This window comes from Pteronotus mesoamericanus, unplaced genomic scaffold (genome assembly GCF_021234165.1).
Source record: "Pteronotus mesoamericanus isolate MK-2021 breed Mesoamerican mustached bat unplaced genomic scaffold, CSHL_Meso_final contig_116, whole genome shotgun sequence".
In the NCBI taxonomy this organism is placed as follows: domain Eukaryota; kingdom Metazoa; phylum Chordata; class Mammalia; order Chiroptera; family Mormoopidae; genus Pteronotus; species Pteronotus mesoamericanus.
The window spans coordinates 9,628,810-9,654,553 of NW_026555027.1; the positions used below are offsets into that span (position 1 = coordinate 9,628,810).

The 25,744-nt window shown below is 57.0% G+C and overlaps 1 protein-coding gene across 4 annotated transcripts in view; it reads left to right on the forward strand.

Moving 5' to 3' along the window:
• Positions 1-7,932: 7,932 nt before the first annotated feature.
• The window catches only part of TRPM2 (transient receptor potential cation channel subfamily M member 2), a 42,382-nt gene continuing 24,570 nt past the window's right edge, over positions 7,933-25,744 (forward strand). For 3 of the 4 annotated variants that reach the window (XM_054576415.1, XM_054576418.1, XM_054576425.1), the window contains exons 1-9: positions 7,933-8,197; positions 8,955-9,040; positions 12,867-13,035; positions 14,429-14,609; positions 15,067-15,233; positions 16,199-16,379; positions 17,645-17,706; positions 18,748-18,948; positions 22,836-22,938. In XM_054576415.1, the coding sequence (XP_054432390.1) occupies positions 8,033-8,197; positions 8,955-9,040; positions 12,867-13,035; positions 14,429-14,609; positions 15,067-15,233; positions 16,199-16,379; positions 17,645-17,706; positions 18,748-18,948; positions 22,836-22,938 (1,315 nt within the window). In that variant the 5' untranslated portion in view covers positions 7,933-8,032. Of the gene's footprint in view, positions 8,198-8,933; positions 9,041-12,866; positions 13,036-14,428; positions 14,610-15,066; positions 15,234-16,198; positions 16,380-17,644; positions 17,707-18,747; positions 18,949-22,835; positions 22,939-25,744 lie in introns of all 4 variants that reach the window. The other variant, XM_054576416.1, reaches the window with a different exon arrangement.

Consider the following 25,744-nt stretch of genomic DNA (forward strand, 5'->3'; position numbering starts at 1 on the left):
AGAAACATTAGCACACAGAATGGAGAAGCCAAGGGTACAGCTTCAAGCATGGCTTGGTCCAGGGTCTCAGTCTTCATTATCCGGCCAGGCATCTACCCACCCTGACCCCTCGAATTGCCAAACCCCGGTGCGCCACACCCTAACAGCATCAGGTCCGTGGAAAGAATGCTTTCCCACAGAGAGTTAGGTGTGAGTTGGGGATTGGCCCAGCATGGGTCCCTTGCCACCTAGACCCTGTGGCTGTGGCTGGCTGGGCAATGCCTGACTGCTGGCCTGAGTGGAGGAGACCCAGAGGGACATCGGAGAAGAAGGGGCAACCACAGCTGCTTCTGGGCCTCAGTGGCCACGGGAAAGGCGACCACCACACCCTTTCCTCGTGTTCCCTGCTCGAACTGCACCATTCCGGTGGAGACTCCCCTCTCCCAGCTGTTGCTCTGCGGCTTCCATTCACAGTATTCCCACGTGGACAGTGCCTTGGAGTTGTCGTGTGGCCCTGGTGGCCTCTGCTGTCTTAAAAAAATAAAAAAGTAAATTAGCCCTGGCTGGGTGGGTCAGTTGGTTAGAGCATCATCTTGTACACCAAAATGTTGCAGGTTTGATTCCCAGTGAGGGCACGTACCTAGATTGAAGGTTTGATCCATGGCTGGGGTGCATATGGGAGACAACCGATCAATACTTCTTTTTCACATCTCTCTCTCTCTCTCTCTCTCAAATCAATAAACATATCCTCAGGTGAGGATTAAAAAAAAGCAATTAACATCTCTAAAGGCTTTGCTGCCTGAATCCAATTCTAATCCAGCTGAGTCATGAGCTTCATTTCTGCCTACATCGGTGCCCAGACCTGCATGGCTCCCCAAACCTCCCAGGCAGCATTTCCTGTCCATGTACCTGCAACGACTCCTCCTCCCGGCTCTGAAGCCCTTGGGACTGCAGGGAGATGGGAGGCACTTCTCGTTGCCAGATGGCCTGCAGGGTTCTGGGCCCCTGTGCAGTCTTGGTGATGGTGCTGTTCTGGCAGCGATGACATGGACCCAGGGAAGGGGCCTCTTCTCCTCCCTGCTGCCCAAGAGTGGGCCCCCCTGCCAATCACTGGTGGAAGGGGCCCAGTGGCTCAAGATGCACAGCTCCATGGGCCACCTGGCCTGAAAGAGCACCTGCTAGGCAGGGATGCGGCCTGGAGCTGCTGGTCTTAAGTGAGCAGAGCTCTGCCTTCTGCAGTTGGGCCAGTTCAACACTCCCAGGCTTTAAAGTGGTGGGAAGGGGGTTTCTAGCAGTTGTTACCAGGGGTGCTGGTGCCAGGAGAGGGACTCCACTCTGGCCAAGCTAGCAAAGGTGTTCTGACCACACAGTGCCCCGGGCCTCCCCTTTGCTCCATTCACCCTCAACCCTCTCCAAGGCCACTGCATCTCATCTTCCCAACTGTGCAGGTGGGCTGTCGGTGGCTGCTTCGTCAACTGCCCCAGCCTTAGCTTCTCAGGACAATGGACACTTACCATCTCAGCACCTGTGGGGAGGGAGTCTGGGAGTGCCTGGCTAGGTCCTTCCCCTGAGGTCAAGCTGTGGGCCCAGCTGCCACCCCTGATGGCCTGGCTGAGGTCCTCCAGGCCCATTCAGACAGCTGTGGGCTGTGGAGGTTCTACTCTCACCACAGGCCCTGCCAGAGTGAGTGATGAGGTGGGGAGGGAGAGGGTCGGAGAGGGCGGATCCCTTTGGGGGTCCTTGGGCAAGTTCCTTAGTTTCCCTGAGCCATAGCTCTGTCACAATGAACAGGAGATGAGGTTCCCTGCCACATGGGGTCTTGACTGCAGACATGGGGAGGTTAGCATGGTGCCTGGTAAGGAGGGTGTGCTTGCTGACCTTCTCCAAGAGCCTTGAGGCTGGTGCTGAGAGATCAGGAAGGACGGACTGCAGACGTGCTTCAGACCTGCATTCAGACCTGGAACACACATGTAGAAGAGAAGAAGAGTGACCTGCATGTACTGATTTTACCCAGTGTCCTGAGAGATGATGCAAGTAAGGGGTCATTTCCAGCTCCATGCTCATCACTTTTTTATGGAAATGCACCCCCTGTTAGAGTGTCCTGAGCAGGCTTGCAGCCATGAGAGTGTCCACAGTAGCTGCACCGCTAGCTGTATTCTCTATACTCCTGTGCAGCCCTTTCATTCTCATTTACTTTTGCATCTTATGGGAAGTCTTTTGTGATACGATGGTTCTGGAATGCAAGTGACCTGTTGACTTGACATTAAGAAATACAATGGTGTCCCCCGGCACGAAGCCCACTTCTCTTGTGCTCTCCCTAGACCAGGAGTCAGCAAACTTGCCCACAGGCCAACCCCAGCCATTGCCTATGTCTGCAAATAAAGTGTTACTGGCACACAGCCGTGCTCATCCATGTTTTGCTAATGGCTGCTTTCTGGCTGCAGCGGCAGAATTGAGAAGCTGGGACAGAGACCATGGGCCTGCGAAGCCTGAAATATTTACCATCTGGCCGCGTACAGGACAGTCCACAGCCCCTGCTGTGGTTGTGGCATGTGGGCTCCCGCTCTCAGCCTCCCGCCTTCAGCTGCGCTCCTGGGTATTATTCATGACCAGAGCACGTCGATGTCCTGGGGGCAGACTGCCATCTTACTCCCTGATTGCGGGTTTCTGGCTGCCAGAGCAAGGGGCTTTTCATATTGGGCAAGATGTCCCTGCTGTGAAAAGCCCTCCGCTTTGCACTGCCTTCGCCTGAAATTGAAAGAACCCTCAAGCAAGACCAGTACATGCTGTGTTCCTGCTTTACAGTCAAATGCCTTTTTACTTTTATGGGAAGGATGTTTCATAATTGCTCTTGCAGTGGTGTCCTGGCAGATGGAACGGGGCCTTCTTGTGAAATGTGTGGTTTTCTAGAAGGGAAGGGGCCACTCGGGGACAACATGAGCACAGATATTTTGTCAGAAGCCTGTTTCCTGAATTACTTTACCTCAAATGAGGCCCCCACGGGGCCCTGGGATAGTTGGAAACAAAAGCCAGCCCGTGTGCCCGTCCACCGCACAGCTCTGCCATTATCGCCGTCTCATGAACTATTAATAGCCCCCAGCATGCTCTCGGTCAATGAGATGGCCCCCCAGGGAAGGGGAACGGCATGAGGGTCTGGACACAGCTGCTAACACCCAGCTGCTGACCCTGGCAGGTCTCAGGCGCCTCTCTGGGTTGTGGCAGCGGTGGCAAGCTTTCTCCTGCAGCGGGCCACCACCCGGGCCCCTGACAAGTCGCGGGGCTCTGGGAACGCAGCCGTGATGGGTGGAGGGTGGTGCACCTATGGTGTGTGGGCAGCAGAGCCGCCCTGTCCACAGTGACGCCCCCTGCTGCCCGTTCTTCTGTTCTGTGGTGCTAACTGCTTTGCAGGAGAGGCTCCGGCTGCCTTCATGCCTCTCAAAGTGTCTGAACAAAACATTCAAGTGCTGCCCTGTACGAGGGGCTCTGGCAGGTTCTGGCACCTTCCCCACAGCTGCTGGGGATCTCTGGATGGTGGGATAGTGAGACAGGGGACATCCGCCAGCCTGTGGACCCGTGGTACTGCGAGCCGTCTCCTTTGTGGGGAGGCAGGGCAGAGGGGGGATAGGGGCTTTTCAGAGGAGGGTGCTCTGGGCAGGAGTGTGGGTACTAGGTCAGCGAAACCCCGGGGCGGGGAGGGGGGAGTGGGAGGGTAGCTGGTTAGTCAGGAGTCATCTGGCAGCCCTCAGGCCCTGGCTGGAGAAGCCACAGGACACTCTTCACTTCCTGGGACCCGGAGCAGGGGCCCAGGGGTGGCCATGAGGCATTTTGAGCTGGAAGCCTGAAGGAGAGGGCAGAGGGCCTCTGTGGGGTGAGAGAATTGTGGTTTGGACCTTTAGGGAAAGCCGGGTCTTTTCAGGAGTCAGAACTCAGTCTCTGCCAGTCCCCCTAAGAAGGGGCAGCGCCGGCCATAGTGGAGTGGGGGCCGCTGCACAGTCGAAGGGGGTCATCGTGGGGGTGGCTCACCCAGCCCCGGACCCACTTGAGTCTCATGTCCCTCGCGCTGGCACCCCTTCCCCTTCCCTGCCCCGCCCCCATTCGTGGGTTTAGGACTTGAGGAGAATCGCTATTTAACTGAGAAACTTGCCACTAGCCCCTCAGGAGGCAAACACCCGCAAGAGTTTGGTCCGGCGGTCCCTGGGGAGGCCAGACTCCGCAGGTCAGGTGTCTGGGGTAGGCCGGCTTGTCCTTGGCCCTCTCCGCAGGCGAGCGCGGGCGCGGGCGCGGGCGCGGGACGCGGCGGGCTGCGCTCTCCAGCTGAGTGACGCAGAGCGCGCTGCGGACCACACGGAAGGTGTGGAGGAAAGCGGCGCGGGGCGCACGCTCCGCTCGGGATGCAGGCGGTCCTGTGGGGCCAGGGCGGCCGCCCCGAGTAACGCGCGGGCGGGGGGCGCTCCCAGCAGGTACACGCTCTGGCCGCGCTCTGGCCAGGGTGAACACCAGCGGGGTGCGGTGGTGAGCGGGCCGGAGCGGCGCTGGGTGGAGGCGCGGGCCGGGAGAGAGTGTACCGCGGTCCGGAGACGCGGGCTAAGGTGTGTGCCACGGGGTGCGGAGACCTTGGCTCTGGCCAGCGAGGGCTGGAGCTGGGGCGTGGCTGGGACTCAGGGAAGAGTGCAGGCTCACGGTCGGTCGGATGTGGGGTCAGGGAGGCGGGAGGGGCTGGGGCGCAGGCATCGGCTGGGTCTCCGTGCGGTGGCCCGGGAGGCTCTGCTCGTGGTCATGGGCGCTGCTACAGGGCAGGGGCAAGGTCTGTCCTGGCATGCGTTGTCCCGACTTGGGGAGGTAACATAGCTGACCTTGGGCTCTTGCTCTGGACCCCTGGACGAGAACACAAGACCCACTTCCTCTGCCCCTGGTGCGTAGCTATTTGTAATCTCAAAATCCCTTCATAGCCAGGAGTTCAGAAGACGCTGGGAAAAAAAGAAGTGGCAGGGAGTAGCTACATGATTTAGAGAGAAAACCAGGGGTGGGCGCACGGCCAGCCACTGGCCAGTGTGCCCAGAGCCAGTCCGCACACCAAGTCCAGTGCTCTGTTTCCTGGTGAGTCTTTCGGGCTGAGGTGGGTAGAGGACAGGGGTCCCCATCTCTGTGAGTTCCCGTGGTCTTGGGTCCACGTGGCAGCTGTAAAAATTGTAGCCAGGAATTTAATTCCTTTGGTCTCGGTGTCCCTCCCGAGGGTGGGGGTGGTTCTCACCAGGGGTGGGCTCCCTCAGCCCACCACACCTGGAGCGCAGGAGCCTGAGGCTCGGCGTGGAAGCCGAAGGTGGGGACTGCCCCCGCCTCTTGCACCTGTGCTCTGTCCCTGTGGGTCCCCTCAGCACCTGGGTCCTCCTGGGGATTGTTCAGTGCAGAGCTCAGGTTCAGATGCTCATCACACATGGGCCTTGGCCCTGTCCAGGCTGCTCACTCTATGGCAACAGCTCCTCATTCTTGTCAGGTGTCCTGTACCAGGTGACATTTATGGATGTGCATTTTATATGCCAAATTCTTCCCGTGTGTCTGTCCAGCTGTCATCTGTGTATCTATCTGTCTATCCTCTTGGAGGTCACTTACTTTCTGAGTGCTCTCAACGCTGTGCCAAGATGCAAACGTGAAAAGAGCACTTCTGGGTTTCTTAAGACGAGGAGAGGGGGCAGGGGCCATCTCTAGTCCAGGCCCCCTGACAGAGTAGCTGTCTGCCTGTGAGATTTCCGGTGCCTCATTTTCCTCTCTGTCAACTGGAAACCTTTCTAGCTCATCTGCATCCCTCAGGAGTGGGCTGTGTGGTCAGGTGGGTCACTGCATACGATAGCAGATGGCCCTGCAAGGGCCACCCAGGGGTAAGGTGTCACATCCGCACGAGTGCGGGCCAGGACCCCAGGGGTCCCTGAGCCAGCACCGATTCTCATTGTTCTGTCCGTTTGGGCTGCTTCCACAGCGCAGCACAGACGGGGGAGCTTATAAACAGCAGAAGTTTATTTCTCACAGTTCTGGAGGCTGGAAGTTCAAGATCTGGGTGCTGGCAGGGTGGGTAAGGGCTCCCTTCTGGGGTGCAGGTGTCTCCTTGTGACCTCACATGGCAGAAGATGGTAGGGAGCTCTCTGGGGTCTCCTTTATAAGGACACTGGTCCCTTCATGAGAGCCCCATCCTCATGATCTACTCACCTCCCAAAGGCCCCACCCCCTAATGCCATCGCCCTGGGGGTGAGGGCTTCAGCATGTTGGGGGACACGTTCAGACCATAGCATTCCACTACTGTTTGCCCCCAAATCCATGTCCTTTCACATGCAAAATACATTCACTGCATCCCAGCAGCCTCCAAAGTCTTAACACATTGCAGCATCAACTCTAAAGTCTACATTCTCATCTAAATCTCCTTTAAATCACAGTAGGGTGAGACTCGAGGCCGATTCATCCCGAGGCAGGGTGCTTTCCAGCTCTGAGCCTGTGGAACCAGATGAGTCACATGCTTCCAAAATACAGTGGTAGGGCAGGCACAGGACAGACACTGGGACGGGGTCCTGCCTGGGCGGGAACCCCGTGATGGGGCTCTGCAGGTCTGGGTCGCCTGTCCCCACAGCTCCGCGGGGCATTGGCCTTGCAGTGGCCTTGCACGACCCAGGCAGAGGGCCATGTCCCTGAAGCTCTGGGTGCCCCTGCCCTGCAAAACCTGGGTGAAAGGAGCTGCACCCCCAGACTAGTGCGCTCTTCGCGCAGCAACATGGGGTTTTTTTAACGCCACCTCAAAACCTTTCCAGCCTTGTCGATCATCCAGTTCCAAGGCCACATCCACGTGTGTGCGGTTTGTCACAGCAGCACAGATTATCACGGTGCTGTCATGGGAGGGAGGTGAGCCTCCTCCGGGCGGGTCCGCGACCTGGGAGTGAGTCTGGCAGAGGGGCAGCAGGGAGGGAGGGGTGAGGATGCAGAGGGGGCGGTGGGCCTGAGCCCTGGATGGCACCAAGAGCATGTGCCCGGGGTCAGCCACCAGGCGGCCGAGTCACAGGCACACTCTGCTGGTGGCTCCAGGTGGGGGCTGGGTGGGTGCCTCGCTGCCCAGCAGTGCCCTTGCACCTCCCCAGAGCCCATGACCGCGTGTTGAAGCCGGAAGAATGGGCAGGGGAAGGCCTGTCCATGAGCAATCGTCACATGTGGTAGAAGGTGATGTGGCCAGAAAGGGCCTCTGGGTGGGAGCGGGAGGTGAGACCTTGGGACTCTCTTGCCCCAAGGGGCCCTCTTTCACACCTTCAGAGATACAGGGTGGAGGGGTGTGAATCCGTGAATGACCTCCTGGAGTGACATCGTGGGGTGACGTGTGGATGGCGTGGGGGGGTGGCTTGGGGAGACAGCGTGGCAAGCGATCTCGGGCATCATGGCTTCAGGGACCACTCTGGTGTTCACTGTGCTGAGGGCTGAGACAGTGGCATCAGCGCCAGGAGTGAAGGATTTGAGAAAAGGAGACTTGTTCTTTTTGGGGACTTGTCTCGTGGGCAGAGAGCTGTGCCACAATCTGAAACCACTTTGTGCTTTGTAGGGTCTTTTTTTTCTTTTTGGAAAGTGAAAGTGGTGAGCAGATACCAGGAAGCACGGAGAAAGGATGTGGTGTGAGCATTGCACATGACCAGAGAGTTCCCTCGGCTCCTGGTCCCTGGCTCCAGGTTGTTGCTGGACACACGCTGAGTGGCAGGGGTGAGGGTGGAGCACTCTCTCTGGCCCTTCACAGTGACCTGAGGTTGTCACCCTTATGAATGGGCACCTGGGGTCTGGGGATGTGCCTGTGTTTCCAAATGGCCCAGGGACTCCGGCTGAGGGACAGAGTTTGGGCGGAGGGACAGGCGGCCGGTTCCACACCAGGAACCTGATGGGCCATCTCAGGACACCTGCCTCTTTCCCGCTCTGATCTGTTTCAGCCACCCCCCTCCCTGCGTGTTTCTGGCACCCTCAGCGTAGCCAGTCCGAGCAAAGCCTGTCCTGAGGGAGGCAGGGGACCGTGGAGGCTGGCGCCTGGGGGGTCCGAATGGAGCCCTCAGCCCTGACAAAAACTGGCTCCAAGCAGGAGGAGGGCTTCGGGGTGCCGTCCAGGAGGGTGGCAGACCTGGGCCTGGTCCCCAACCTCCGGCGAAGCAACAGCAGCCTCTGCAGGAGCAGGAGGTCGCAGTACCTCTTCAACAGCTGCGAGAAGGTAGGCTTCCAGTGGCCGGGGCTCCGCCAGAGCCCTCCTGGGGCTCAGTGACCACGGGGTGGTGGGGAGGGGCTGCTGGCGGAGATGCCTGCTCGGGGCGCTGCAGCCCAGAAGGGCCCTGGAGGAAAGAGAACTGGAGTGAACAGTGGGCGCCATGTCTGCCCCCCATCCCGCTCCCCACGTGGGTGCGTGGGGTAAACGCTGTGTCCTGGGCTAGGCTCACGGAAAGCTGCCGCCCCTGCCCTCATTGTGCAATGACTTCCTGTCCTCCATCTGACCGGGAAGCCCCGAGCACAACCCAAGTCCACAGCGAGCTCCATGGAAGGCCCTGGACGAGACCTTGGGGACAGAGGACGCTTGCGTGTGGCAGTCCCTATTAGGCAGGCATGAGGGCGTCTTAGCCTGCCGTCCCACCGGGGCCAAGGCAGCTGCCCAGACCCTCATTCTGCACCTTCCACCACACCAGGGTGTTCCTAGGAAGACACATAAACTGTAAAGTGCTGTCCAAATTCAAATTGGGCCCAAGACGATGTGCTGCCATGGGTTCCCACCTTTACCCTGGACGGACACCCAAGCGCCTTCGTCAAGGGTGGTCTAACCCTGGGTGTGGGAGGGCTCGGGCCCCCCACTTCAGGAAAGAGCGCCTTGAAGCTTGTCAGGAGAATAGAGAAGTCGAAGGGGGGCTTGGGGCGCGCAGGTGTGAACACTGCCGATTTGATGCCGGAGGATCTCCAAGTGCCATTTTTGCCCTCGGCAGGAAAACCTCAGCTCGTGGATTCCTGAAAATATCAAGAAGAAAGAATGCATCTACTTCGTGGAGAGCTCCAAACTGTCTGATGCTGGGTGAGGGACCCTGTCTCTGTGCCCACGGGGAGAGTCTGGGGAGGAGAGCAAGGCTGAGCAGGGCCTTAGCCGGGGACAGTCCCGAGTCTGCGCAGGCCTGGGGTACGTGGAGCCTTCCATTGACTCTCAGCGCTTGCTGTAGGGAAGGAGTCGCGCCCCGCCCTGCTTTGCAGTTGAGGCACAGAGACTTTAGGCGACCCAGTGAGGGACGTAATGTGTCCACTCTGCAGCGGGGTTGGACCCGCCCAGGAGTTCGGGCTCCGTATTGCCTGCCTCCAGCGCAGCTCATGTCGTTCTGGACTAGTGTATGGGGCTCAGGGACTGGAAGGGGCTTCGGGGAAAGTCCACAACTCAGGCCCCTCACTGAGGAGGGCACTGAGCCCAGACAGGCCCACTTTTCGCAAGGCGAGCCGTGACGGGCGGGGCCCCGAGGCTGTCCCCACCGGCAGCAGCAGTTTGCCTCCAGGCTGCCGACGTTGCCCTCCTGGGCTGTGGCTCCCGCTGTGGGGTGCCCCTGAGTTGGGCAAACCCGAGGTCATCTGTGGAGGGATGCAACCCATTGCTGTTCCTGGGACAGAGCCTTACAATGGTCCCTTGTTTTATTAAATTTATTGGGAGTAACTTTGGTTAATAACACTGTATACATTTCAGGTGTACAGCTTTATAATTTGACATCTGTGTGTTCCATTGTGTGTTCACCACCCGAAATCTAATCTGTCAGCACATACTGGACCCCCTTTACCCTCTTCTACGTTCCCTACCTCCCTCCCCCTCTGGTAACCACCACACTGTTGTCCGTGTCTATGATGTTGTTTGGTTTGTTTTGTTTGTTCATTGCTTTCTGTTTTATAACTCACGTATGAGTGAAATTATATGGTGCTTTTCCTCTTCCACTTGACTTATTTCACTTAGCATGATACTCTCAAGATTCATCCGTGTTTTCACAAATGGCAGTATTTGACCTTTTTATGGCTGTATAATATTCCATTGTATATATGAAACAGAGGCACTAAGCTTATGGACCTTGGTCGCAGAGGGGTTATGGTGAACCTGACCCCAAAGGCAAGGGAAATAAAAGAAAAAAAACGAACAGTCTATATGCAACTAAAAAGCTTCTGCACAGCAAAAGAAACCATCCACAAACAAAAAGGCAACCGACCCAATGGGAGAAGATATTTGCCAACAATACCTCTGAAACACGGAGCCAATATTCAAAATATATAAAGAACTCAGACAACAGAACAATAGAAAACAAACAGTCCTATTTAAAAATGGGCAGAGGATCTGAACAGACACTTTTCTAAAGACACACAGATGTCTGATAGACATAGGAAAAGATGCTGAACATTGCTCATCACCAGGGAAATGCAAATTAGAACTCACACCTGTTAGGGTGGCTGTTATCAATAAGACGAGAAGTAAGGGTTGGTGAGGACATGGGGAAAATGGAACCTTCACACGGTGCTGGTGGGAAGGTAAAGCGGCACAGCCGTTATGCAAAACAGCATGGAGGTTCCTCACGAGCTGGACTAGAGCCACCATAAGACCCAGAAACCCCTCTCTGTTGGTGTTCCTTGGGGATGAACAGAGCGTGGATTCTAGGCTGTGTTTCCCGTCCAGCCGCACCGCAGCCTATGCTGGGCCCCAAATGGGCCCCGCCCTTTTGTTCTTCTTGTCACCTGGAGAACTTCTGCTTACCCTTCGAGGCCTGACACTGACACCGCCTCTGCGGTGGCCCTCCTTGGCCACGCCGCCGGGACTAGCCCGTGCCTCCTGCCGCACTCCGTGTAGTTCTCTGAGTGCGGACCCCTGGCTGGGGCAGAGCCACTTTGTGCCTCCCACGCTGGACGAATAGTCAGCATCCAGCTCACATCTGCTGAATAACACAGGAGGAGGGGCATCCTGTGTGGAGAAGATAGAAGACGATTGTGACATGGAATGAGATGTGAATGATCACTGCCGTTTCTGGGATGCTGTGATATGCCCAGAGTGTTGCCACTGAAAGTGCCCTGTGGGTATGTGGGCTGGGGGTTGACACCCTGGCTTGGCTCCTCCTCAGATAAGAGCCCTCATTTCTCACAGGGGGTCCCAGGACAGACCCTGAGTTAGAGAAGGTTGCCACCGTGCTCCAGCTGACAGTTTTGTGGCTGGTGACCTCGAATGTACTCGATGCATGATCAGAGTTTCAGGTTTCCACCACATAGTCAGACAGTATATTGCATACTTCACATCTTAGTTATGTTAAAATAGGTTTATAAAAATGGCCTTGGAGGGAACTTGTGATCCACAAGCTTTCCATATAGGAATCCCTGGTTTCAAGACAATTTTGAAGACTATATTCTGGTTTCGAGTTTGTAGGGTTCTGGGGTGCCATTGAGTGAACCCCAGCCCTGTCTTTCTCCTGCACGCTGAACCAGTGGAGAAATGTTGGCAGCGGACAGTGACGGCTGGGTATGGGGGAGACAGGTTGGATGTGAGGCAGGAATGGGGTTTTCTACTCCTTTAGTGCTTCTGTCCGCTCTGAAGAAATGGTGCTCAGGATGCGTTTGATTTCTGAAAACTTCCAGAAGCACCTTTATTAACATGAGGTTTAATACAAGGAGCTGCTGCAGAGAGAGAACAGGTGGAATGGCCTGCCGTTCAGGTGTTACCTTAGAGCGTGTGAGCATGTGCACGTGTGCGTGGGTTCGACTGCCAGGAGCAGCGCCATCAGACTGCAGGCAGGGACCCCAGTGGGGAAGAAGCCTTCCCTTGGAGCCTAGCAGAGCTGTTCCCATTTATGCCCATCTAGGCCAAGCGTTGGGAGCAATGCTCTGACCAGTTTCTGGGTCAGCGGTTTCAGTGTGGTTTCCTGCTCTGTGTCAGGCTTGGAAACACCACGGAGATTTAAGCTCTAATCTCATCAGAAGGTGATGGTTTAGAGAGGAAGGAAAGGAGACAGTTTGTCACAGGCTGACTGTTAGAAACATGAGAATTCGGGCAGCCATGGGCCAGGATAGGAGAGCTCGGGTCCCTGTCCTGGCAATAAGTCGAGGCCACGCAGGGTGTTCCCTATGGTGCCTTGTGTCTTCTGGAGGGGCCGTAGAGGAGGGTCAGAAACACGGGTAGCAAGGGACCTGCTTGGTGAGCAGTGAAAGGACAGCCTGAGGGGACCAGGAGCACTTGGGTTTGGGACACACTGTGGGTCTCAATCGATCCGTGGTTCTCTGCATGGTTAGTAATTTGCATTAATAAAATACCTTTATAAATTACCCATCTACAGTCTCATTTGACCTTCACAAATTTTGCAGGATTGGGGTCAGGGGATGTATTATTCTCCCCATTTAATTATTGATAAACTGAAATTCAAAGCACCTAAGATCACACTCTTAACAAGTGGCAAGAAACTTGTTTTCTTTCTCCTGGTCAGTCTAGTAGTCACTCACCTGTATCATCAGGTTCAGACTTGAGATTTTCGTCTCCGGCTTCTCCTTCCCCTTCCCCTTCCTCTCCTTCTCCTCCTCCTCCTCCCTCCCCTCCCCTCCCCCTCCTTCTTTTTTGTCTCACCTGTTTCTTGATTTTTAGGTCATTTGTTAACTAGAAGGTAGGAATCTTAAAACATTTGTAGATTTCCAGTTGAACGAGGTGTTTGGCTGGGTGGGGCAGGTGTGGCTCCTTACTGCCCCCAAGTGGCCATTACAGGCACTGCGGCTATGACTGGGTGCCTCCTTAAAACTGGTCGGGGGTGAGAGTTCTGACTCTCTCCTGGGCCTCCTCTGACACCCTCAATGGGGAGTGGGGGTGAGGGGGCACCTCGGTACCCGTGGTGACCTCGCAGTCTCTGCAGGAAGGTGGTGTGTGAGTGTGGCTACACGCGCGAGCAGCACTTGGAGGAAGCCATCAGGCCCCATGCCTTCCAGAGCAGTGAGTGGGACCCAAAGAAGCACGTCCAGGAGATGCCGACGGATGCCTTTGGTGACATTGTCTTCACAGGCCTGAGCCAGAAGGTGGGAAAGGTTGGTTTCCATCGCCCCTTGCTCTGACTGCAGACTGGAGCCCGCCAGTGGTGACCCACAGTGGCCAGACCTCTGGGGTGGCGGTAGGAGGCTGGCTGAGAGCCTGGGGGCACAGAACCCTCCCAACGCAAGGGATGGGGTGGGGGGGTGCTCTGCCCGCTAACAGGAGACACCTGGTGCCCTCCGCATCCTTGGCTGCCGCAGAGCAGGCCGGGGCTGCAGCCGGGGAAGTGGTGTGAGTCGACCCTGGCTGGGAGGCCCTGGGCACGTTGCCAGGCCTGGGGGGGAGCAGGGGAACACACTGGGCCAGGCACAGGTGCCAGAGGGCTGGCAGTGAGGAGGTGGGAAGGGATTCCGGGGCGGCCGGGAGGCTGGTAGCTTAGGTCAGAGGCAGCTGCTCAGGGTGAGGCAGGATCCCAGCGGAACCTCGGATCTCAGGGTGGTCCCTGGATCAGCAGCATCACTAAGCAACTGCTCAGTCCCACCCCAGGTCTGTGGAATCAGGCCCACTCACCTGCATTTTAACTAGCCTTCCGGTGTCACAGCTCCTGGACACCACTGTCCTGTGGGGTCTGGTGGAGCCACTTAGTTCTGCGATGGGTTTCTGGAACCCCTGAAACTCATAGCTGGATGAGGCCTTTCCCCCCAACTTCTCTGGGTTGCTGAGATTCTGCCCACGTGGCCAAGGGGGTGAGACAAGAAGGATCCGGAGGTCACCCACCCCAGAGCCACCCTGCATCAGTGCTGTCATGTTTTGGGTGCTTTCCAAGCCCCTGTCCCTTTGAGCTGCTCTCCAGGCTGGCTGGGACTCTTAACTCGACAGGAGGAGTCCCCCAGGAAGGTAGGGGTGGGGGTGGGGGGTTTCTACAACATACGGGCTCAGAGTAAGAGAGGACCCTGAGGGAAGTGTCTGAGGACAGCTGACTTCACATGACAGGACAGGGGTGCGGGATGTGTGGGAGGCGGCTCTGGGTGAAGAGAAGGAAAGACACTACAGTGCCCCACCAGAGGAGTCAATGGCAGGCATGGCTCTTCCGGTGAAGCTGGAATCAGGGCGAGAGGCCTCAGGCTGAGGGGCTCCCACCACAGAGAGGAGCAGTGGAGGGCGCCACCGTGGCTCCGAGCTGGGCCGAGGGCTGTGAGGGTGACAGGCTGGCTCCTCGACACCTGTCCTTCCCACCGGCCTCTCTTCCTGCCTTCGCCTCCCCTTGTCTCTCTATGTGCTTTCTGCCCGGGCGTGGCCACTTGTACTCGCTGAACCTAGACCCGGGGTGTGAGGCGGCCCCCCGCCGGGCTGGGTCTCTCGGGCATGGCTGGATGTGGGGTTTCTGAGGTCTGGGGTGGGCGCCTGCTGACCTGGGGGCTCCCCTCTTGTCCCCTGACTCCCCTGCAGTATGTCCGCCTCTCCCAAGACACGCCCTCCAGCGTGACCTACCAACTCATGACCCAGCACTGGGGCCTGGATGTCCCCAACCTCCTCATCTCGGTCACAGGCGGGGCCAAAGACTTCAACATGAAGCCCCGGCTGAAGAGCGTCTTCCGCAGAGGCCTGGTCAAAGTGGCCCAGACCACAGGTAGGCCCGGGAACAGTGGGCGGGCTTGAGGAGGCAGTCACTCTGGCCACGCCTGGTACGATGGGGAAGCGTCCAGTCAGACACACCCAGCCTTGTCTGCCTGCAGCTCGATCCTCCGCACCCTGCTGCTGCCCCTGGGCTTGTTCAATAGGGCAGATGTGGCTCCACTTAGGTCCGCGATGGCCCTGCTGGGCCTGGGGAGGAGGCCTGGATGCCTTGAGCCGCCACTGCCGGAGGGGAGAGGAGGCTGGAGGAGGCTGTGTTAACCATGGGGTGTCAGTCAGGGTTTCTCTGTTAACTAATCCTTGTCAGACTTATGCCTGAAAATGGATTTGAAAGCCCTGCAGGCACGGGGCGTGAAGGTCAGAAGTACACAGGGCCCTCGGCGTCAGGCGTGTGCGTGGCAGGGTGCACACCAAGACCCATGGGCCTGCCCGTGCTCTTCTCCTTCCCCCAGGAGCCTGGATTATCACCGGGGGGTCCCACACCGGGGTCATGAAGCAGGTGGGTGAGGCCGTGCGCGACTTCAGCCTGAGCAGCAGCTACAACGAAGGAGAAGTCGTCACCATTGGGATTGCCACATGGGGTACCGTGCACAACCGAGAGGGCCTGATCCACCCCACGGTGAGCGGCGCGGCCCTGCCTGGGGAGGGCACCTCCGAGGAGGAGCTGCTGGGACCTGGCAGGCACTGCTGTGGGCAGACCGTCACCTGGGCACCAGTGTAAATAAAAGCACAACGGGGGGGAAGAGGCTGGATGGGGATGAAGGAGTCCCGGGCTCAAGGCCCCCTGGTGACCTGGGACAAGTAGCTAATTTGGCTGGACTGTGGTTTCCTCGCTTGAGATTACAGGATATGTTTGTATAAAATTTCCTAACTTGCCACCGCTGGTCACCTTAACGGCCGCTCAGGTGTGAAGTGGCCTCAGCAGGAGGAAGGAGCATGGCCAAGGTCACACAGGGATGAGCAGCTGGGGTGAATCGGACCCTGCCATTCTCTGGGGACGGCAGGGATGTGTGCGCTGGTCCAGCACCTCCCGCTTCTGGGTTTGTGTCCTGGGGCTGCTGTAATGAATGATTATGAACTTGGTGGCCAAATGCAACAGAAATGTCCCCTCCTGCAGTTCTGCAGACCCGACTGTTGAGATCAGCAACACTTGGCCAAAATTAAGATGCTGGTGGGGCCTGGCTTCCTCCAAAGGCTGTAGGAGAAGCCATTCCTGCCTCTTTCCGCTCCTGGTGGATGCCCGCTTTCCTCGGCTTGTGGCCACATCACTGCAGTCTCTGCCTCTGTGGTCACGTGGCCACGCCCCTTCCGTAGTCAAACCTCCCTCTGCCTCTCTCTTAGAAGTACACTTACAGTGGCATTTAGGACCCACGTGTATAATCTAGAGTAATCTTCCCATGTTAAAATCCTTAACTTAGTCACAACTGCAAAGACTTTCTCCAAACAAGGTCACATTCACAGGTTCCAGGGCTTAGGACCTGAGGTCTCGGGGGATCATTGCCCAGCCTGTTAGGCCCCCATTTGTAGCATTCACAATGCAGAACTCCCCGTCCACCTGTCTCACTCTTCCCTGGCCACCCCCAGGGCGGCTTCCCGGCCGAGTACATCATGGATGAGGAGGGCCAGGGCCACCTGACCTGCCTGGACAGCAACCACTCCCACTTCATCCTTGTGGACGACGGGACCCACGGTCGCTATGGGGTCGAGATTCCCCTGAGGTCCAAGCTGGAGAAGTTCATTTCAGAGCAGACAAAGGAAAGAGGAGGTGAGGGAGCACATTTCCGAGGGTGCCCGGGGTGGAGAGGGGAGCAGGCTGGTCCCGGTAACGGGGACACAGCTGGCTGGGACCAGGATGTGCTGTAGGCGGTATGCTTGGGCGCCATCAGAACACAGTGGTGGGTTTCATTATGCTTGTTCAGGGAGGTCACGTTCTCGTGCTCCGTGTGACCAGGGCAGGAGAGTCAGCGCAGGCCCTGGCTTTTCTGCTCACTGTCTGGTCAGAGGCCTTGCAGCCACTCACACACTCGGTCTCAGGTCAGAAGCAAGAATGTGTGCCATCTCCTCCGTTGTGGGTGGAACGGGACGGATTCCAGGACAGCGGGGAGTCAGATACACGGGGTTTTTCACAGGCTGTGAACAGGGGTGTGGGCGGGACCTGAGGTGCCAGGGGTCGAGCTCTGTACCTGGGCTCATCGGGCACCTCGAGGGTGGAGGTTTTCAAGCTTTGCTGCCACCAGAGTCCCCCGGGAGGCTTGTCAATCATCCCCCAGGCTCTGACTCAGATCTGGGAGGTCTGGGTGGGCAAGAGCTTGCACTTCTAAGTCCCTTGGTGGCACTGACTTGCTGGTTGGGGACCACACGCTGAGTGCCCTGCTTTGACTGAGAGACCCGTGGTGGCAGTGTTAGGGGTACGAGAGTGTGCAGGGACAGTGAGACCAGGCTGGCACTTGGAGAGAAAGTTTGCTGCCCGGGGAAAGATCCTTCTGAAGTCTTCACGAGGCCCCTGGCTGCAGGCTGGACGAAAGGCTCCCTGTGGGGCCGAACATCTGGACAGAGGGCAGAGGCCTGGTCCCCGTCGTTCCCACACTGTGCTCCTGGGCGCGTGTTGTGTTATGTGCCCGTGCCTGAGGTGTCCCACGGCGTGCCCAGACTTGAGACGCCATGAACGGGCTGCAGAGGAAAGCAGGGAGGTCGCTGTGGCCTGCTGGGCAGAGGAGGCCGCCTGGCGGACCTGGGCGTTGCTCTGCTATCCGCAGTCCTCGCCCCACTTTCCTCCCAGAAGGGGAGCAGGGGTGGCAAGTGCAAGGAGAGGAGCCATCGCGGGGCTCTTGAATTTTCTCACTTACATAGAACAAGCAGATGACATGCAACTCCAGAGCATCAGCCTTTAAAAGCTACATAGCACCCATGACGTGTCTCCCAGCGGACGCTTCTTCACGATGAGGCCGGAGCTGGCAGGGGGCAGGGAAGCATCCCAGGTGGAAGTCCTGAGCCCCGCATTCCCTAATCGGGGCCTGTGCTTTGTCCTAGGCGTGGCCATCAAGATCCCCATCGTCTGCGTGGTGCTGGAGGGGGGACCTGGCACACTGCATGTAAGGACTGGCCAGGTGGTGGGGGGCTGGGGGGCCAGGTCCTGCTGCAGGTGGGACGACTGACCGGAACTGCTGTTACCAGCATTCCACTGGGACACTGGCAAGAGGAAGCAAGGGGCTTGTCCCCCATGAGAGGGAGGAAAGGTGGTCCCCCGTGTGGCAGGGCCCTCCCCAGGTAACGGGGGAAGAGGGTGGGCACTGGGTTCGGCCCTGGGCAGTCGACCAGTAAGATGGGCTCCAGAGGGGACAGCGGCAAGGATGGAGCCAAGGGCCCTGCTTCCAGGACCCCGGGGCAGCCGTGGGAGGTTTCCGTAGCTCCACACTCCCACCAGGCTCCTGGGACCAGCTGCTGAGCTTAACGCAGGTTCCTCAGTGGTTTGAACACGCTGCGCATGGACCTTTATTCAGAATCCGCTCCATGGCATGTGATTCCCCTCATTTGTGGTATCTCTGCTGTAGGAACATAGATGACATTACAGCTTGTCGACATGGGTCAGGAGCATAGAAAACGTCACTTATATTTCGTAATCCCAGGAGGTGAAAATGAACCTCTGGGGTTTCCCCGGGGGATGGGGATGCATGCGTCCCCACTTCCTCTGTACTTGGACTCCTCCACACGGTTCTACCGCAGACGGTGCCCAGGCTGGGGTCAGGGGCCCCTCCTGAAGTTGAGGTCCCCCTGGGTCCCTGGAGGCTTCCCTTCATCGTCCTGGTTTCACCTGGGCCTTAGTGAGGGGGTGACCCTGGCCCAGGCAGCGCCCTCTCTTTCTGGAAACGTTCTCGTGTTCTCTTGCGCTGATGCTGTTGAGCAACAGGCCTGGAGGAGATGGGGTGTCAGGCACGCAGCCCACGTGAGTCAGGATTGGCGGCCTCTGCCCTCTGACTGTGGGAGCCGCCGCCCTGGTCAGTGTTTTCAGTGAAGTCCGCGACAGCCTGTTCCCCCCGAGGTTGCAGCACCACCAGAGACTTCTCCGTTCCGGGAAGTGCGTGCGAGCGGGGCAAGGGCTCAGGCCCTGGCTCACGCGTGGCCCTGCCTTGCAGACCATCTACAACGCCATCACCCACGGCACCCCGTGTGTGGTGGTGGAGGGCTCGGGCCGCGTGGCCGACGTCATCGCCCAGGTGGCCAGCCTGCCCATCTCCGAGATCACCATCTCCCTGATCCAGCAGAAGCTGGCCGTGTTCTTCCAGGAGCTGTTCGAGACCTTCACCGAGGGCAGGATCGTGGAGTGGACCAAGAAGGTAGGCAGGCAGCCGCGGCGGTCACCAGGCGCGGCTGACTCCCCGGTGCCGGTGGCCTGGTAAACAGGACCAGGCACGTGGGCCCCAGAAAGAGGCCCCAGGGGCCTGGGGGGTGGGGGCGGCACTGGAGTGGTCTGCAGAGGGTGGGGCTTTGAGACTGGCGGCAGAGGGAGGGCCCAGGGCAGGTGGGCAGCCTTCAGCTGAGGCAGCACAATGTCTGGCCAAGAGGGGGCATGTCTTGAACCCGTCACCTGCAGGACTTCAGGCCTGGGCTGAGGCACTACAGGTTTGAGAGTGCAGCTCTGGGGACAGGGGCTGTTGGGTTGGAGGCCCGGAGGCTGGTGCTGTGGCCAGGGCTGGAGCAGGGGGTGGAGGGCCAAGACTGGGGCAGCCAGGGAGCTGCCTGGCGATGGCAGCAGGTGGCAGGGTCCCTCCGGCCTCCGAGCCTGGGCAGCTCAGGGTCTCCCGGGTGGACTGATGGGGGCGTGCTGGGTGGGCCAGGCAGGGAGGCAGGCAGAGCTAGTGAGATGGGCGCCACCCATGGCCCCCACTACCATCTGGCAATCTGGGAGTCACCTCCATGTCCCCTCAGAGGCATCAGTGGTCATGGGCCTCTCCTGGGGATCTTCAGGTTTGGTGAGCTTTCCGGGGGAACCCCTGGTCCTGAGGGCGTCTGGGAGGCTTGAAGGCCTGCGAGGGACATGCTGAATGAAAACAAGGGGTTTCTGAGACGTGACCCGCCGCTGACAGGCACGCAGGGTGCCCCGGAAAGGGGGTGCAGCCCTGTGCTGCAGGGCCCTCTGCTGGCGGCTCGGCTTTCTTCTTCCTTCTGTCTTCATTCTTTTTTTTTTTTTTTGGCTTTATTTCTAGTGCCTGCTGCCTGCTTTCTCTCCCTTTTTGTTTCGAAATTGTTTTAGATGTTAGAACAGTCTCAAAGATAGAGGGTCTCCCTGCCCTTCACCCAGCCTCTCCCGATGTCACAGCCTGCGCGCCTCAGTGCATTTGGCAGGGCTGGGAGGTGAGCTCCTGTGCATCCCTGATAACAAAACTCAGACTGTTCGGATATCATGTTGACCCACGAGTGTCCTTTTTCTTCCCCAAGACGCCAGGCTGTGTTTAGCCTGCTCTCTTTTATTGCCTTTTTCTTTTCCTTTTAAAGCATGGCATTAGCTAGCCCACCAGAATTCAAAGACTTCCCAGAATGTCACCATAGGGACTGGATGACAGAGGGGCTGCTGTGGCCATGGGTGGGCTGGAGGCTCGGGCCCCACTTCCTGCCCATCCCCCCACCATGGGCACCTCACTCCCAAGATCTCAGGTGTGGACCCTTCGCCTGGCCTCCCAGCGCCACCGCTTCTCCTGGCCTGGGCAACTCATGACTGTTACGATTGGGGACCACGGTGGCCCTGCAGCTCAGTGATTTTGCTCTAAAATGCATTAAAGTGTTTTTTGTTTTTTGTTTTTTTAACCTTATAGTGGGAGATAAATTGTTGCAGATGGGTGGACACTGCAGGGACCCCTTACAGACAGACGGGGCAGGGTGTGCACCCTAGACTGTAGGGAAGGGCTCCTCCAATACTTGGAGGCTGCCTGGCTCAGTTGGGGGCCCTGGGTTACTTGGCGTGGACCTCAGAAGCAGCTGTCTCCCCAGTCCAGATTTCAGGGCACCCCAGTGAGCCCATAGCCATGACCCCGGCCTCCAGCAGCGTGAGGGAGGGGGGCTGGGTCAGCCCTCAGCGTCCCATGAAGCCTGTGGACAGCTGAATGCACTAAGGGAGGGCCCTCTGGGCCCCATTTCTCTGTTCATTCTGATTATTGTCTCGGCCACATCCTGAGGTCACCTGACCCCTGTTTCCTGGTATGATTCTCAGGGGACACTCAGTACCTCTCAGATCCTTGTTTCCCCAACAACAAGGTAGGGCCTCAAAGTCATCAGGGGCTATATCTTTTTCCAGCTCCATGAATGATGGGCCAGGCTGTAAAAATTCCTGGAAATTCAGTTTTAAGTGCCTGACATGCACATTCCAGGGCAAGTTTGCGGAGCAGCTTAGCCTCTAGTATGTCTAATTTCAGGCCACCTGGGCCGTCCAGGCTCACCAGCCAAAGACCACAGGGACACATCGCAGGTGGCCCAGTGTGGTGAGGACACGCCCCTGGGGAGCCATGGTGCAGTGTAGGGTGTGGGCCCTGGCTGGGGTGGAGGGTTGAAGGCAGGGAGCTCACTGTGGACGGGAGCGGGGGCCCACCTTTGGGTGTTTGTGGCACAGGGGCCTGTTGGGTGCTTCTTGTGGTCTCGGGGTGACCTTGTTCCGTGAGGCTGTTTTGCCGTGTGGTCAGGTCAGCTTGTAAAGACACTGAAGTCCAGCTAAGCTCCCCACGCAGCCTTCGGGAATTGGCGGGCAGGCCCCGGGGCCTTTCCTGGGTTAGTTACAAATTATTTGGGCAATTCTCAGAACGGACTCTAACCCACTGTTGTTGAAAAGTCCCCTCTCTATTGCTGAGTCCAAGCCCTGAAAACGGTACTTACACGGCGCAGTCTCAGCTGTGCCAAGGTGAGCCGTGCCCTTCTTGTTACTTTTGTTGGAAAGGAGGGGGTCCCCAGCTTCCCGGTCATGAGCAGTGATTCATCAGCGAAGCCCAGAGCGTGGGCCTGCGCTGCCATGGGCGGCTGGGTGAGCTGGGTGGCCCTTTCCCTCAGACGCTGCCACTAGCGCACGTGGACGCCAGTCACAGGGGTCTCACCATGGGGCTCACAGCCAGCACCAAACAGCTGTGTGTCAGGAGGACACGCTTGTCCTCTCGGTGCTGCTCTAATTATCTGTCGAACAGGGACAATGTCACTTAAATCAGAGGACGGGACAAGGACATTTGTGCAAAGTGCGCTTTCATCTGCACAGGCACACTCCAGAAGTGGTAGCTGTCTGTCATGTGCACCAAAGGCTGGGTTAAGTTCGGGAGGCATTTTGGCTGGAGGACAGGGTGGGGCTGGGGAGACCAGGGGTTATTTTGGAATTGACGAGAAAGCTGCACCCTGAGGGGTGGGGAAGGTAGGGGTCTGAGGGGTGGGGGTGAGGTGTTCTAGGTGGGGACTGGCTTGTATGGAAACAAGAACAACAGGCTGGGAGAGGAGGGGGAAGGCGGGGGAGGCTGGGTGTGGTTAGCCTGGGGGCCTAGGGCAGGTATCTGGAGCTTTGGGGGCCATAAGGGACCTGTGAAACATGTACCCTGGCCTCAGGGTGATGGGAAGCAGCAACTTGTAGTGGGAAGGAATTGATGTAATAGACAGACAGACAGGCGATAGTCAGATGATAGGAAGATGGATAGATTGACGGAGTTGGTAGGTAGATATATACAATAGATAGGTAGGTAGATAGGTAGGTAGGGTAGGTAGGTTGGTAGATAGGTAGGGTGCGCAGGTAGATACGTGGATTCATGGATAGGTAGGTAGGTAGATGATCGGATGGATGGATGGTTGGATGGATGGACCCATGGACGGATGAATAGGTAGATAGATGGGTAGGTGGGTAGGTGGGTAGGTAGGCAGGTAGGCAGGTAGGCAGGTCGGGTGAGGAATGGCAGGGCCCTGGTGGCGGGACCAGGGGGAGAAGCCTTAAGTTAAGCAGCAGTGGGCATTCAACAGACACCACCTCAGGGCAGGGTGAATATTTTTCACACTCAGGTTGTGTTTTCTGCACACAGACCACTCGCAAACATCATGTGTTTGGTCCTTTAGCATCTCCATCTTCACTCCCTAGCCATGTGGGCGGGCAGGACTCATGCCCAGGGCTCTGGCTCCGTGCCCAGGGCCTCAATTCCCCGGGTGCCCTTGGAGGAGGCAGGAGGCCCAGCCGGCATTGAGGACCTCACTTGGGGAATGTTTGTTGCAGATCCAAGACATCGTCCGGAGGCGGCAGCTGCTGACCATCTTCCGGGAAGGCAAGGATGGCCAGCAGGACGTGGACGTGGCCATCCTGCAGGCCTTGCTGAAAGGTCAGTGTTGGGCAGAGTGGGGGGCCAAGGGGAGAAGCCAGAACAAGGGTGCCCAGGACCCTGAGTCCTCGTCAGACAGACACATGGGTCAGAGGGTGGGTGCAGGTGCGTGGGTGCCCGGTGCCAATACTGGGGTACAGGGGTCTTCGCCAACTTGTCTTTTTAACTGAAATCTGTGTGGCCCACACTAATTTATCCCTTTGTGATCATCATAGCTTCTCATAAAATTTCGGGGTAGGAAGAAAGAACCTTAGAATTCCCCCTCCTGACTCTGTGTACTTGGCCCCACACTTGGCCTCCCTGCCCCGCTGTAGCAGGGCTCCAATGCAGGGGCTCCTTGTGAACCATAGAGCTCTAGGCCGCCTCCTTTGTCTGCTTTCTGCCCTCCGGCTGCCCTTCCTGAGCCCACACTCCCTCTTTCCTCTTCTTCTGTGCTGGGGAGGCCAGTACTTCCCTGCCATTCCCGCCGGCTTCCCCATGGCTGTGCTGGGGACATGGCCCACAGGCGGACCCTGATGCCGAGCGGGAAGCTTCCACAATAGAATGGCAAATGCAACCTTTATTTCTATGCACCTGCACCGTGCCCCCCTTGCTGACATAAGGACTGAATGTGGCCCACAAAACCTCACCCAGCCAATGGTTAAAGCTTAGACTAGAGACTTCCCTTTAAAGGCCTTTATCTAGGGAGATGAAGAGAGAGGAGCAGAGAGGAGCTGAGAAGAGCTGGTCCAACAGAATCAGAGCTGCACCCTCCGCCCGGGGATGACCAACCGTGACTCACTGCGTGACTGTCTGGTGGAGACAGGGGTCTCAGGGCGTTCCCGTCACAGACGGGCAGGGGGAGTGTCTGTCTCTTCTGTGCCTTCTTCTCTGAAATGGCCGAAGGACCAATAAGAGGGACACCAGGGAGCTGGGGAAATCCAAGGCTTCCCTGGCCTCAAAAGCTGTGACAAAGGGCCTGTGGGGACCCTGAGTCTGACTGTTGGTGCACAGCACTGGGAGAGGAAGGACGTATTCATGGCCCAAGATGGACCCCAAGCATTGGCGGCTTCTGTCCTCCATCTGCTGCGACAACTGGCCCCTTCCGTGCAGGGGCTGAGGGGGAGGGGCCTGAGCAAGCCCAGGGGCTGGAATGTTTCAGTCTGGATCCTGGTGGTGCTTATGCAGTAAAGATACAGGGCCATCGAGCTGCGCCTTTAAGACGTGTGCTCTGTAGAATTCTGTTAACATCAGGGAAGAGTTCAGCAAGGTCATTTGGCATAACTCTGTGTAGTATAGGACAGCATGGGAGGTGCCTCCGTGCATGCAGGGTGGGAAGAAGAGAGAGGTTAGGAGAGCCAGGGGGAGACAGAAAGAGAGAGTATTCATTTCTGGGAGCAAACACAGTGTAATTGGGTGTAACTGGTTGCCTGGGGAGAGGGGGCGGGCTTCTGGAGTCAGGTGTAGGTGAAAAGACATACAGCTATAGAAAGAGATACAGGGTTTTCCAATGACAGCCCTTTTTAAAAATCGACTTTATTGATACACAGTTTATATATAGAAATCCCCCATTCTGAGTTTATTGCTGGATGAATTCTAACAGGTGTGAGCACCCCATGGTCCCACCTCTGCCCAGATACAGGGCAGTTTCCTCAGCCAGAAAGCTCCCTCCCGCCCCTTTGCCATCAAACTGCCCTCCACTCCACCCTGGGGGACGATGTATCTGCTTTCTGTCCCTACAGGTCAGTGACCTGTTCTACCACTTCACATAATTATGTGGAACCAGGCGTTCTGTGTTCTTTCGTGTTTCACTTTTTTTGCTCAGTGCTGTCGTTTTGAGATTCTTCCATTTTGTTACGAGTATCAGAACTCAGTTCCTTTTTGCTGCCGAGTGGCATTCTGTCATGAGTGGTAGTCTGTCGTGTGTTTCCCTGTTGATAGACATGCGGTGACCTCCAGTTTGGGGTCTCATGAACACAACTACTGTATTTGGCTGTGTGTAACACACACTTTTTTTTGCCCACATTTTTGAGGGAAAAATAAGGATGTGCATTATACAGGGTATCATGATTACATGGGTATAATAAGCACATGCGTAATGCACGCAAACATGTGAATGCGCATTATACACAGCCAAACATGGTGTTTGTTTTCATTTCTCTTGGGTCCTCCTGTAGAAGTGGAATGACTGATTCTTTAGAGTGAATGTCTGTTTATAAGAAACTGCCAAACCATTTTCCAGAAGGATCGCACTGCTCTGCCTCTGCAGCCTCCCCGGGCTGTGGCATGGCCAGTCTTAGGCGGCAGCCATCCTAGGGGGTGGGAGGTGACGTCTCAGTGTGGTGTCCCCATGACTAATGGATGATGCGAGCACCTTTCCTGAGGCTTGGTGACCATTTGGATATCGTCTTGGTGGAGTATCTTTCAGATCATTTGTCCATATTTACTGGGTTGTTTGTCTTTTTATTTTTGCATTGTAAGAGTTTTGATATATTCTGGTACAAATCCCTCATCAGATATACGTGCTGGACTATTTTCTTCTGGCTTGTGGTCTGCTTTTATATTTTTGTCAAGGTGTTTTTGAAGAGCAGAAGGCTTAAATTTTAATGCATTTTAATTTGCCAATTTGTTCCTTTATTTTTCACGTCCTTTGCAAATATTTCCTTTGTCCATTGTGGCAACTCCGCGGGCTCAGCTCTTATGCTTAAGCCTGTGATCCACCTTCGTTAACTCTGTGTGTGGTGTGCGGTGAGGGTCAAAGTTCTTTTTTTTCCTTCTCCAAACAACAACCCATGTTTTAAAATGTTAAACCAGGAAGAGAGAACAT